Raw genomic sequence first — 12,978 nt, 5'->3', positions numbered from 1 at the left:
TCTGGGTTGCAGTTGTGGCTGGAAAATGAAAATCATACGACAGCACAAAGTTGAACTAAAGGAAGTACAATGGAGGGACATTACGAAAGAGAGAGGTGGAGTTGCTAGAGCAAGAGTGGGTGCCGTAGCGAATTGCTAATTTGCAGGGAGTGTTTTCACAACTCCTGTTTTCCCCCACTTGTGTGATCCTAATTGAACTTCACATTTTATTTTATTTTATATCATGGAGCATGTACTTGCATTCAAAATCAATGAATTCCCTTATCAGTATGTTTATTGGACATAAAACAGTCCATAACTCAATACAGTACAGGCAGTCCCCGGTTAATGGCGAGCTCGGTTAACACCGATCCGGTTTTATGGCGCTTGTTAACGACGAAAATCAGCAATTTTCGGTGCCGAAAATTGCCGATTTCCGCTTATCGGCGCCGATAATTGGGCATTGGCGCTGATACATACCTAACAGAGGCGCCGATAACCGAAAATCGGTGCTTTTCGGCCCCGAAAATCACCAAAAAGCACCGAAAATCACTGATTTTCAGTTAGTGGCAATTTTCAGTTATCATCACACCCTCAGAAACAGAACCCTGCCGATAACCAGGGACTGCCTGTGTTGATCATTCCTTGAAATTCAAAGATCAGCACATCCCTCAAGTTATTCAAATTTGTCATGATATAACCTCAGTAGAGTACATCATTTGTTTATCGCAAGTACATCTTTTGTTATCAGTTATATTCTCTGTCATTGCAGGTAGTTGGTAATCTCTTGTACTACAGATATATCAATTCAGCCATTGTGGCTCCTGATGCTTTTGACATCATAAAGGTATCTCCTGACCAAAAGCTTAACAATGCCCAGAGAAGAAATCTCGCCAGCATTGCCAAGATTCTGCAGTTTGCAGCCTCCAAAAAAGGTAAAAAATTAAGTTTAGGGTGATTTTACAAAGGAAAATTTTTCCATTTACTGTATTTCTTGTATATTCAGATTATAATCAGCAGTGTTTTTAAATTAAGTGCTGGTTTGTAATCCATAATGTAAATGAAAGCTTTTTTCTCTCTCTCTCTCAAAGGCCATTATGATGAGCAACTTAATTTATAGGAATCGGGGAAAACAGAAGCTAGGATAGGAATTTCAAGCTTAGCAGTAAAGGGAAAGAAGGTTGTCACATAATAGAATAATCCAGGGAATGTTGAGTTTTACTGAGTTTACATTACAGTCTGTATAGAGCCATACATATACTTATACTTACAGTATATGTATGGCTTGTAAAATAAGCTTGAGCTTTTCAAGATAGTTTTATAAGTACAGGTCAGATTTTGTACAGTACATTTGCTCCGCTAATGTAATGTTCACCTAAAGTTCTTGATTAAGCTGACAAATATTTTTCTTAACAGGGTTTGCAGATGAAGCTTCCCATCTTACTTGCCTGAATCCTTTTATTATTGATTGCCATGAGAAGTTTAAGGCATTCTTTAGACATTGCTGTGAGGTGGAAGACCCAGAAATTGTTTACAATGTAAATCACTACTCCGAAGCAACTCTTATTGTGAAGCCCACTATATACATCAGTGTACAGGTATTTTGATATGTGGTTTTTCTCCTGTGTTATGCTGAGGGATCCTGATTGCAGAGGTATTAGGTTAGAGCCCTAAAGATTGAAATCCTGGGGTGGGTTGCTGACTACAATGTCCCTGCAGCTACATATTTTTTGTCTTAGTTTGCATCCAGTTATTTTGGCCTCATTTCACCAAGATATTCAGCATTTGTATTACTTGTTTTCTACCCTCACTCAAAAAATAATTGTTTCTGGCCAGGTCTATTCAGGCCAGGATCCTGAATGAATGATCAGCTAAAACTACTTAATATGTAATGGTTAAGGAAATCAGACTATCAATTTCTCGGTAAAAGTAAAGAATCAAGATAGATTTAAGTAGCATAACCATTTCACAAACCCCAAGCTTGCCAACACTGATGAAGGTTTTTGGAGGAAATGCTGAAAAAGTACTCTTACAAACATATAACTGTCAGTTTGGCTTCTGACCACAAGTCAGTACAATAGCAGAAAATGTAGTCAACAACAGGGAAAGTACCATGTGACAAGGTCAAAATTTGCCTTATGTTTGTTGAGAAATCAGTTGGTAGTGTCAAGCATTTTAGATGGTCATTACCATGAGGGTTCCCAAAAGATTAGAGCTGGTGATGTTTGTATACCATAATATGAGATCTAGAGTGAGAACAGTGGGAGGTATATAATATTTTTTTTAATAAATGTTGAAATCCATCAAGGATCAGTTCTGAGCCCTTTAATGTTATTATGTTGATAAAGGAAGTTATGGAATGCCGAAAGAAGCCTCTGGTAAGTACTATACATAGATGACTTCTTGTTAATAGCAAAATGAGGCCAACCTTGTGAGCTAAACTTTTTAGTTTTGGGTTCTTTTTAAATTACCTTTCATAACTAACACCAGAAGCAGGGAAAGAGCATGTACAAAAGTGCCTAATGCTTGAAAAATGGAATTGAGAGGTGAAGGTAGAAAAATCAGTTCAAGCAAAATAAGCTTAATGGCGACCGGAAATAAAACAAAGGAGAATAACGTCAGGAGCTTGGCTGTGTGGAAGATACTTGATATTGAAAAACATAATTGCAACGAGCTATTTCCTTTAACATGAAATACAGAAGAGCGATGGGAAGGGGAAAGGCAAGACTTTGAAGGTGTGAACAGTACTATTACCTTGGAACATATTACAGGTAGTAAGAAAAATAACAAGTAGAAACAGCACAGTTTAAGTGGAAAGAGATTGCTAGACAGCTGGTAAGAAATAGTATCATATTACTATTTAAACAAAAAATTGAGAAATTTATATGAATGAATTATTTGATGGTTACTTTGAGCATTACTGAACTTGCAACTTGGTTATTTCAGCAATGCCTGAGTGTGGTTAGTTTCTTGAACAAATTGCTGTCTAACAGTTTTTGCTGCACACGTAACCAAGGTCTATGAAAATGGAAGTTTCTGTTGGCTTTCCAGTATTCCTTCAAGTAGTATCACCATCTTCAGTGGCATGGTAACCCAGGGCAGCTAAAGAGGGATCCCACTGTAACTTAAACCAGGACAGATTTGAAGCTATTTTCTGCCCACACAATGTGTCCACAGCTACTACTGTATTCTGCTTTATAGGTGGTCCCAAACCTTTTGACTCCCTCTACAAGGAATCGGATCTGCACTATTAAGAGAAGCTGACAGGTTGTACACCTTGCATAAGAGTGACCTGTAGGTAACTATATTATGGGATAACCACATTCAATCCTTTAGCTTTGCATGTACAGTACATAGACTTGAGAGTTAAAGATGAAGAAGATGTGGGAATATACTGAGAAGCGATGAGGAGGAATTGGTCAGAAAAATAGTAGATACGGGGTGACCAAAGGCAAAGCCTAGAAAATTACGGAGAAAGAACACAAATGAACATCTAGTCCAGTTTTGAATTCTGACATAAATGCAAGACAAAAAATGTAAAATATTAATGGAAAGTCTAACCTAAAATTGTTAATGATGTTATGGTTTTCAAGAGTGTGCAAAGAAGCCAAGGTAACATAACCCCTCTGTTAAGTATTTATTATGAATTTGTGGAAATACAATTAGGATTTGTTATGAATTTGTTTACACATTTTAAGACTGTTTAGGGGGAGTGAGGGTTGCTGCAAGAGTAATGTACCAAAAAGGTTTTTTATTTTTAGGTGAAACTTAATCTCTTATCATTTGCTTCATCTGCAACTATTTGGTGCAGGTTCAACAAAACTTAAAATTGAGACAGTCGTTAACGAACGGTCCTGATAGTAAACCCTACTCTTTGGAGCTTGGGGTAAGACAGGAACTGCTTTGTTTTTCATTTCTTTTTTTGTCGATGAAATCTATCGGATGTGTAGACAAGTGTTCTGAAATTTGGGTTTGTATTTTCTTGGTTAATGAATTGGGTCATCTGGATTTTGGTTTGTATTAGGCAATATGGATTCTTCTTCTCAATCTTCCTTACTGAAATCTGTTAGATTATGCAAGAGATAGAGAAGATAATAAATTTGCCAAATTAGAGAAGAGAAAGATAGACTTAGAAGAGAGTAAACAGAAAAGCTGGTCTTGAATCTAGGTTTTCTTTAGAATTAACACCTGGTCAAGTAGGTTAGATTTAATGTAATCATATGTGGAGTCATTTAAATCTAGAATTAAATTTTGTGTAACAAATTGAGTCTTTTACACCGGATATGTCTAGTGCATTGGCAGGGACAGTGTCCCCTCGTTCCTTTGGCCACTCCACGGAAGCAGCCTTGCCCGTCACCTCAGCGCCCCTGCCGACATGCCTGATGGTCCCAGGGTTTCCAGACGAGGACTAACATCCCAGGATATTCAAGGACTGTGCCCTCTGTCTCCTCCCTGTGCTTCTTGGTCCTCCTTGGACAGAGTCAGATTATGGTTGCATTAGGACTGTTGTGGTAGGTCTAGATCTTCATGTTTTATGGTAGGTTTAGATCTTGTGTTTGACCCCGTTGTCCCATCGTTATTCTAGTGATTCATCCATAGTGAGTGCTGCCATTGTGCCTGTAGCCACTGCTAGGACCCCTGAGTCTGTAGATAGGTATTACTCGCTAGCCTTGGCAACAGAATGTTGTAAAATGGCTGACACTAATACAGGAAAATGGAAAGATGATGATTACTAACCTTTGGTACTCTTTTTAGTCAAGTTACTGCAAGGCATAATTATGCTTAGTTAACGATTAATTACATTTACTAAACAATTAATAGCAATAGCTTACAGATTAATACTAGGGCCACACATGAATAATAATAAATGAGTTGTGATTATAAAGTTTCGGTGGTGCCGTAAAAGATGAAATTCCTCGTCGCACATGGATGGGTCCAAACGACGAATGCAAGGGTGAGCTGAGAGTTTCTTGTATCACGCACAATAAATGCATCCCTCTGGAAAAGAGAGGTTTCCAATTGACTATGGGATTGGCAAGAATTGAAGCCCTAATACCATGCACTTGGAATGTTAAGGATTCCCTAACTAACAACATGCACACAAATGGCACAGCCATCAAAACTCACATATATCGCACTGTTCACAAATTGAAATTAGACTAGCATGCCAATGAGTGGTGGCAGGCTGAGAAAAGGAGTGACTAGGGGAACAAAAGGAGGGTTTACGGATGAATAGAGAGAGAGAAATTCACGTGGGGAGCACAGGATATAGTACTTGGAGGGGTTCGTTAAAAGTTGAGAAATATATCAGTAGGAGGAAAAACAGGCCACCAAAATACTTGGGAGTTAGTCCAAGGCTTACCATAGGCATCCAAAGGCACTATCCAGTTATCCTGAATTGGGACACAACACGTGGAGCAAGGGTTGGCATTCCTGTGAAGTGTGCGAATTGGGAAGTATATGTCTGTTCACTGGTAAGGCCAATAACCACCTGAGCTCAGATCCGGGTGTGCCCAGGTGACGCTGAGGCAGGAGCGTCTCAGGGTCCAATATGGCTGCTACATCAGGTAGGGCTTCCAATCTTTGTAGCAACTCTCCCTCGGCAACCTGGAAAACATGAGACATTTTGCAGCAGAGGACATACAGAGAGGACAAAAATGAGAGGAGTATACTGTATGGGCAGCCATTTTTACTTTGTTTGCATGGGGGCGGCCATTTTATGAGCGTTGGTTAACCCTGCACATAAAAATAGGCGATCTGGTAGTAAGGGTTTGCACCCGTTCTCCCCTTTGATCACTGATAATCCAAGTTTTGTTTTTGACAAAGCCAATGTTATGTCCATTCCTGGGCTCTTATGGGCTGCCTTTCAAGCTTAGGCTAAACATGCCAGACATTCACATTCACCAGTTTGTCTGTCAGTTTCTGCAAGGTGTTGAGTCCGTGTACAGTTCCACATATGTCTTCTATCCGGGCAAGGTGTTGTGGAGGCTGCACAAGGTGTTATTGAGTTCGCACGAGGTGTCAGCAAGTTTGCACGGATGGCAGTGAGTCTGCACTGCCAGCAGCTAGTCCGCATGGCTGGCACCAAATCTACACAGCCAGCAGCAAGCACGCACAGTCGGCAGCAGGTCCACACAGGTATCAGCGAGTCCACACTAGGCTTCAACAAGTCCACACGAGGCGTCAGCGAGTCCACATGAGATGTCAGCAAGTCCATGCAAGGCGTCAGTGAGTCCATACAGTGAGAGAGAGCTTTCCACTTTAAAGTTTCTGCCAGAGGGATTATGAGAACTTTAGCACCTGGTCTTGTGAGACCATCTGATTCTGGGGCTACTTTTGTTCCTGATGAAGAGGACTTATAGACCTGGCTCTTCCTGTCAGCATTCTCCTTTGCCTCCAATACAGGAAGAGGAGCATTTAGTCTGTCCCCTCAGTTTTAAGGAAGTGGTTCAGTTGTGCTTAGACAGATATCTGCAGTTCTTTAAGCTATCAGTTGCTGTTACTTGGGAGACTTGACTCAGTGGCAAATGTTTGGCCAAAGAGAATCTCCTTTTGAAAGTCCTCTGTTTTGCCTCCCTTGCTGCTGCTAGGAAGACTATGGTGTATTGAGCAGGGATTTTTCCACCTTTTACCCTGATCCAGTTTTAGTTTTCTGTCCATCTGCACTTTTCCTGTCTGCCATCAGATCTTAAAAACTACTGAGGCTAGAGGGCTTCAAGTTGGTATGTTGATCATCCACCCTCCAATCATAAACCATAATAAATTGCAACCCCCTAGCCTCAATAGTTTTTGTTTTATTTAAGGTTAATGTTATCCATAATCGTGTGTCTAGCAACAATATAGGATAGGCCACCACTGGGCCGTGGTTAAAGTCCCATGGGCCGCAGCTCATGCAGCATTATACAGAGACCACCGAAAGATCAATGTATTTTCAGTGGCCTTGATTATACAATGTACAGAAACTCGATTGCACCGAAGAAACTTCAGAGCTTTTTTATTTAATTTTTTTCCATGTTTTCCAGCCAAGAGAGGCGCAATTCTGTGTGCTAGTGGCATTTCTTGATTTAAGAGGCAGAGATATGTATAAGAGCTTGGCTAACACCATTGTAGCTATGTCCTTGAGTGAAATGTGCAGAACACTATAGAACAATGTTTGAAGAAGTTTGGTGGACTACTACTTTCTAGGGCCAGAGACCCTTTGAGAAGCCATAAGGGTTTTCACTTCCCTAGACGAGGCATTGCTTGATGTGATAGGTGAATTGTCTATCACTAGCAACCTAAAAGTTCACACGAGAGAGCAGCTATGCTCTCAGCTGGTTCCTTCAGTCTCACTCCTTAGCAGACAGTCTGGGTTTCAGCTCATTCCTTTTGAGAAGGCAATAGATAATAAGCTATCCATGCCTATAGCTGCAGAGATGGAGAAAACCGGAATAGTACTTGTCTCCACCAGTCCCAGGCCAGTAAGGGGAAGTCTCCTCTTCCTCTTACCAAAAACTGACTTTGGGCATTTCTACCTTATTCCCTTGGTCTTCCTTTCTGGGCTCAGGGAGGAAGATGCATCCTTTTGGCAGCAAGGCTCCAGACATCATTCTGCCAAAGGGGAGATGTGCAATTCCACTAATATCAAGAATCCTAATTCTTATAAAGAATAGCTGTTAGAGCCCTTGGGTGCCTGTAGGGGCAGGTTTGGCCACTTCACTAGAGTGTGGGAACACTTAGACATAGACACCTGGGTAAAGAAAGTTCTTTTGCAAGGTTATTGCATTCCTTTCAGGAATTCACCAACCTCCAAGTCATACAGACCAACCTAGAGAAGAGACAGGTGTTGAGTTAGGAAGCCTTTTCTCCAATAGAGAAGGCAGCATTAGAGGGGTTACCAGCTACTTTGCCAGGCTTCTTTGCAACAGGCTATTCTTAATTCCAAAGGCCATGGGAGGACAGGGACCAGTCCTAGACATATCCAAGCTCAACTCTTGAGCCCAACTGTTCCCCTTTTTCCCATGGAATCAGCCTCCACAGTTTTTAACTGCCATGGAGAAAGGTACATGGATGATTACGGTGGACATGCAAGATGCATACTTGCGTGTCCCCATTCACCAACTTTCAAGGAAGTTCCTGCGCTTTGTCTCTTGGGGGAAAGAGATATCAGTGCCGAGCTCTTTGTTTGGGCTGAGTTTTGCTCCCCAAGTTTTCCCTAGGGTACCATCCCCTTCGTGAATGGCTTTACCTATTAGGAGTAAGGATACTTCTGTCCCTGGAAGACTGGGTGATCTTGCAAAGTCCAGGGAGGATTGCCTGAAGGCAATAGAGCTTGTAATGGGCTTAGCAAAAGCCCTAGACTTACTAATAAATGCCACAGTCATCTCAGGAACTTACACAAAGAGTGACCTATCTGAGCATGGTGATTGATTCGAGTGGACCACCTGTTATTAATCAAGAGAGATTTCTCCTCAGAGTATGCCAGCTAATGCTGGTTTTATCTCTTAGGCCACATCTTCTCTTGAGAAGCTAGTTTTGGATGCTCAGTTTTTTATGATACCAGTTGCACTTGAGAGAGAGGCACTGGCACACACTGAGACTTAGCTAGACAATGAGTTGGAGTAAGATCTGAACCCTTCTCTTTGTTGGTGGATGTCCATAGTAGTGTTTCTTGCAAGGGGGTCTCTATAGTCCCCGAGCCCAGACCTCTCACTGTAATCAGTCCCCTTGGATGACAAGGGGGGGTGTGGTTATCGGAAAGCAAGGTACTTCAGGGGTGTGGTTGCCAATAAAAGCCAGTCTTTGCATTAACTGCAAGGAGTTGTTGGCTATCCGGAAGGGATTTAAGACCTGTATGAACAGTGTCCAACAAGTAATTTCTTTCTTCTTGGAAGTGTCTTCTCCGGCTTATCTAAGAAAGCATGGGGGCATGAAGTCGGAAACCTTAGTAACCATCACCAGGGATTTAGCCTCTGGACAGTGGAGAGGAATTTGTCCATATGCCCCAGTTTGTGCCTGGTTGACTGAATGTTTTGGCAAACATGTTGAAGTCATCTAGGACAGGTACTCTCCCACAATTGATCTTTAACCCTGTGGTGTGCAAGGCAATTTGGAGTGTGTTCGGCTACCCCCTCGTTGATCTCCTCGCAACAAAGGTGAGTCATCATCTCCAGCTGTATGTTTCCCCAGTTCCAGACCCTTAAGCCTGGGCAGTAGATGTTATGATTCAAGATTGGACAAACTTATTTGTGTATGTCTTCCCTATGTTTCCGCTGTTGAAGGGACACTCAAAGAGTTGAGGGGTACTGGGAACATCATCATAATCTAATCGCACCTTGGTGGTTCCCAGTCCTTTTTGCAATGTTAGTAGAAGTACCAGACAATTACCTTCTTAGAAAAATCTGCTTCGTCAGTCTGGGATGGGGAAGCTTCATGGAAATATCAAAAAGCTTTGTCTAACCACATGGAAACTGTTGACAAGCCCCTAAGTTCTAGAGACTTTTCTAAGTCGCTAAAAATAGCAACTTTCTAACTGTAAAGAGAAAATTCACTAAGTTCTTGTTCAGTACAGTGGAAGCTTTATAGATCATTGTGCAAGGCCAGGGCTATATCCTGTCTTTGCACCAAGATTAACAAAATAATAAAGTTGCTGTGCTCTTTGAGAGATGCCAAAGGTTTGTTTTTCCTCCATCAAGGCTATAAATCCATGCTGGCTTATATATTAAGGCATTCTGGATTGGGTATTTCAGAAGAGATTGACTTAGGTGAAGCTATTTGCTCATTTCAGCTGAAATGCCAAAGGTTCTGATAAAGCCGCTTTTATGGAACCTAGTCCTTGGCTTAAGACACCTTGTAGGCCCTCCTTCGAACCCCTGAGAGAGGCTTCTCATGAGGCTCTTTCTTAGACACACTTTCTAGTGGTCTTGGCTTTGGCTAAAAGGATAAGTGAATTACAATTGATATCATGGTTAGTAGTGTGTTCACATACTGGAGCAGAACTATCTTTTATGGCATCCTTTTGTGCTAAGAGTGATCTCAAGGCCAAAGTTCTTCCAAGACTTTTATCTATCCCCTCTCTAGAAACTCTTAACTCCTGAGGAAGAAGATCTGCTTTTATGCCCTTGTTAGGGCTCTAAGGAGTTATACATTCCATCTTAAGCTTGAAGGAAGCAGTGTAGGAACCTATGCACTGTCAAGAACCCTGAGGTTCTTATGTCTGAGAATACCACAGCTTTGTTTATTAAATCTTTAATTCTGGAAGTACACCATGCCTTGTCTCTAGAGGATTGCCTCCTTTTGAAGGTGAAACTACACAGTATCAGAGCAGCAGCTACATCTATAAGTTTTCAACAACACCTCTCTCTAGACCGTCTGGAGGTTAAGCTCTGTGTTCACTTGCAACTACTGGAGAGCCATCAAAATCCAGTCGGAAGACTGCCATACACTAGCACCTATAGTTTCGGCATGGGAGATTTCTCCAGGTCTTCCCCTTATGTGTCACAAACAGGTATAGGTTCTCATTATTGACCCCTATCCTGGGTAAGTGGGGAACCATATGTATTGGAGTTCATACATGGTAATATGTTATTCTACTTTTGTTTTGATTTTGGTATTATGCTTAGTTGTACTGGTATTGTTTCTCTTAGTTATGGTTTTAGCTCCCATCTGCTCTGCAGCCCTGTGCCAGAGATGTCTAACTTGCCATTCTACATTGCACAATCTCAACCAATGGCTATGTTCATGGTCCACGTTCCTCCTCCTCCTACAGTAGTGGACCTCAGCTGATGAACATCATCTGACAAATACTTGCCATGGGATCATATTCATGAGGCAAGCAGCAATAAGGATATTTCTAATATATATGGTAGCTTGGTTATTGGGAAATCTCTTGCCCTCCTCCAGTACACAATGTTGGAGTCTGCAGATGATAGTAAGTTTCACCTCAAAAATAGTTATTTTTATGATGAAATAAATTTTGTAAGTACTTAACCTCTATCATAGAGATCCCTCCCTCCTCCCCTCTTAAGAGATTAAGAGAAGAATGACAACCAAAGCAGTTGCTGTCTTACCCCCACCCTCCAAAGAGTGGTGGTAACTATCGGGAGCTTTCGTCAACGATTGTTCCAATTTTAACATTTGTTCAAACCTCGCCAAGTAGTCGCAGATAAAGCAAATGATAGAAGGTAAGTACCTAAAAAATTAAAATTTATCATAAAAATTATTTTGCTTGAAATTACAAAAAACAAATATTTTTATTGTCAGTACTGTAGGACTGAAAAATTTTTAAGTCCCTGCTGTTACTGAATGTGAAGAGAGTTGTAATTGTTCCTTTTAGTAGATTTCAAATCATGGTTGTTTAGAAAACTAACATAAGAACATATAAAATGGTATGTTGAGGAGGTATATTCTGCTGAGTGTAGTTGATAATAGCTATGTTAACCATTTAACCTTGGAAATTACCATTTGTGGTGTAATTATATTTACAGGAAATATGTGAAACTCATCAGCTGTTACTAGACCATGAAGAGATTTTGGCACCTGACAGCAGTGACCATTTACATGTCCTGCTTTCTGACCTTGGAGAACGACCTTCTGTTAATTCACTGGTTGGAGTTGTGGGTAAGCATTGTTTGATCCACAGTAGATAATTTTTTACCTTTATCTACATAAGAGCTACAAAGTGCTTTATATTAACCATGAGGGAAAAATCTTGTAACTTTTGGTGTCAAAATTAGAAGACCTTTTTTATCCAAAATATATCATTATGTATACATTAGCATGAAAAATCCTCTCTAGGTCCATTTTTCCACAAGATATATGTATTTATCTTGATAAGCATTTTCAAGTCAACACTTCCCTTCATGGGGTTAGATGTAAAATAACTTTTCTTCACTTTTTCATATGCTATTGTTGTCTGAACTGTTAGGTCTAGTTCTTTATCTGTCCCCTTTTTTTCATGATTTCTTAGTCCTTCTTACAGGCCTCCATCCTGCTGCTTTTATATTTACTGTTTTACTGTTCCTTATCCTTTCTCATTGCATTTTCAAACCATCTCAGTCTTTGCAATCTGTCTTTACTCCAGCCTCTTGGTACCACCTCTGTCCAACTCCTCATTTATAATATGATCTTCTCACTGTTCTTTGGCCATGGATCTTAAGATTCTATGGTCACATCATTTCAAAATCTCCATTAGTCATAAATAACCTTGTTCTGTGCTAATAGCTCTCAGCCATACCAATTTGATACAGGTATCATGTCATTCCTGACTTTGGCTTCATTTTGAGCAGATGCATGCTTTTGTCCTCTCCCAAGAATAGCACAATTTTGCTGTTATTATGATGGGCTATTCATTTATTTCATCCACCCATTTCCTTATCACTTTAGCTTCATTCTGATATAGTGTGTGTGTGTGTGTGTGTGTGTAGTGTTAATATAATACTTAATATAGCACCTTTTACCTTCCAGTTAAGTGGCATACTTACTGCCACAGTTATTATACTTTGTGTTCAGTCATTTTTTTCCAAGGAATTTCCATTCTTGATCTGTTGATTTTCCTGTAATTTTTTTTATATTACAGTAATTTTTATCTTTGTTGAGTTTGAGAGCTTACTAATATATTTTTTTTCTCAAGGTAAACACTCATATTCTGTGGATTTTCTTTAACTTGAGAAGCTCCTTCACTTTGCAGCAGAATGGTCTTCCAGTTCAAGGTTCAATGCTTCAAGACTGGCAACAGCCCCTCAGGTGTTTACATAGGTGTTCACCCTTTCTCGGCTTGGATCACATGAAAGGCATTTGCCTCTTATGGTATCAGAACGGTTGGGTTGTTCTCACCCCTTCCAAGGAGCAACTCCTTTGGGACAAACATAAGTCTCCTAGTCTTAGGAATTATGATAAATAGGCAGAAGTCCAGTCTTGTCCACAAGCAACAGATCAGGTATTGGGGATGCTCCTGGGCACCGTAGCAGTGAAGCTTTCCCAGCTGTTTCCCAGCTGGGCAACCTCAAAGAAGTCACAGCC

The 12,978-nt window shown here is 40.6% G+C and overlaps 1 protein-coding gene across 2 annotated transcripts in view; it reads left to right on the top strand.

The window, feature by feature from the left end:
• The window catches only part of LOC136825509 (ras GTPase-activating-like protein IQGAP1), a 235,338-nt gene that overhangs the window by 182,070 nt on the left and 40,290 nt on the right, over window positions 1–12,978 (top strand). For both annotated transcript variants that reach the window (XM_067082078.1, XM_067082077.1), the window contains exons 26-28: window positions 752–914; window positions 1,396–1,577; window positions 11,445–11,577. In XM_067082078.1, coding sequence (XP_066938179.1) covers window positions 752–914; window positions 1,396–1,577; window positions 11,445–11,577 — 478 coding nt within the window. The remainder of the gene's footprint in view (window positions 1–751; window positions 915–1,395; window positions 1,578–11,444; window positions 11,578–12,978) is intronic.

This window comes from Macrobrachium rosenbergii, chromosome 37, assembly GCF_040412425.1.
Source record: "Macrobrachium rosenbergii isolate ZJJX-2024 chromosome 37, ASM4041242v1, whole genome shotgun sequence".
Taxonomy (NCBI): domain Eukaryota; kingdom Metazoa; phylum Arthropoda; class Malacostraca; order Decapoda; family Palaemonidae; genus Macrobrachium; species Macrobrachium rosenbergii.
The sequence above is the reverse complement of the archived record's forward strand: the minus strand, read 5'-3'. Positions and strand labels throughout refer to the sequence as shown.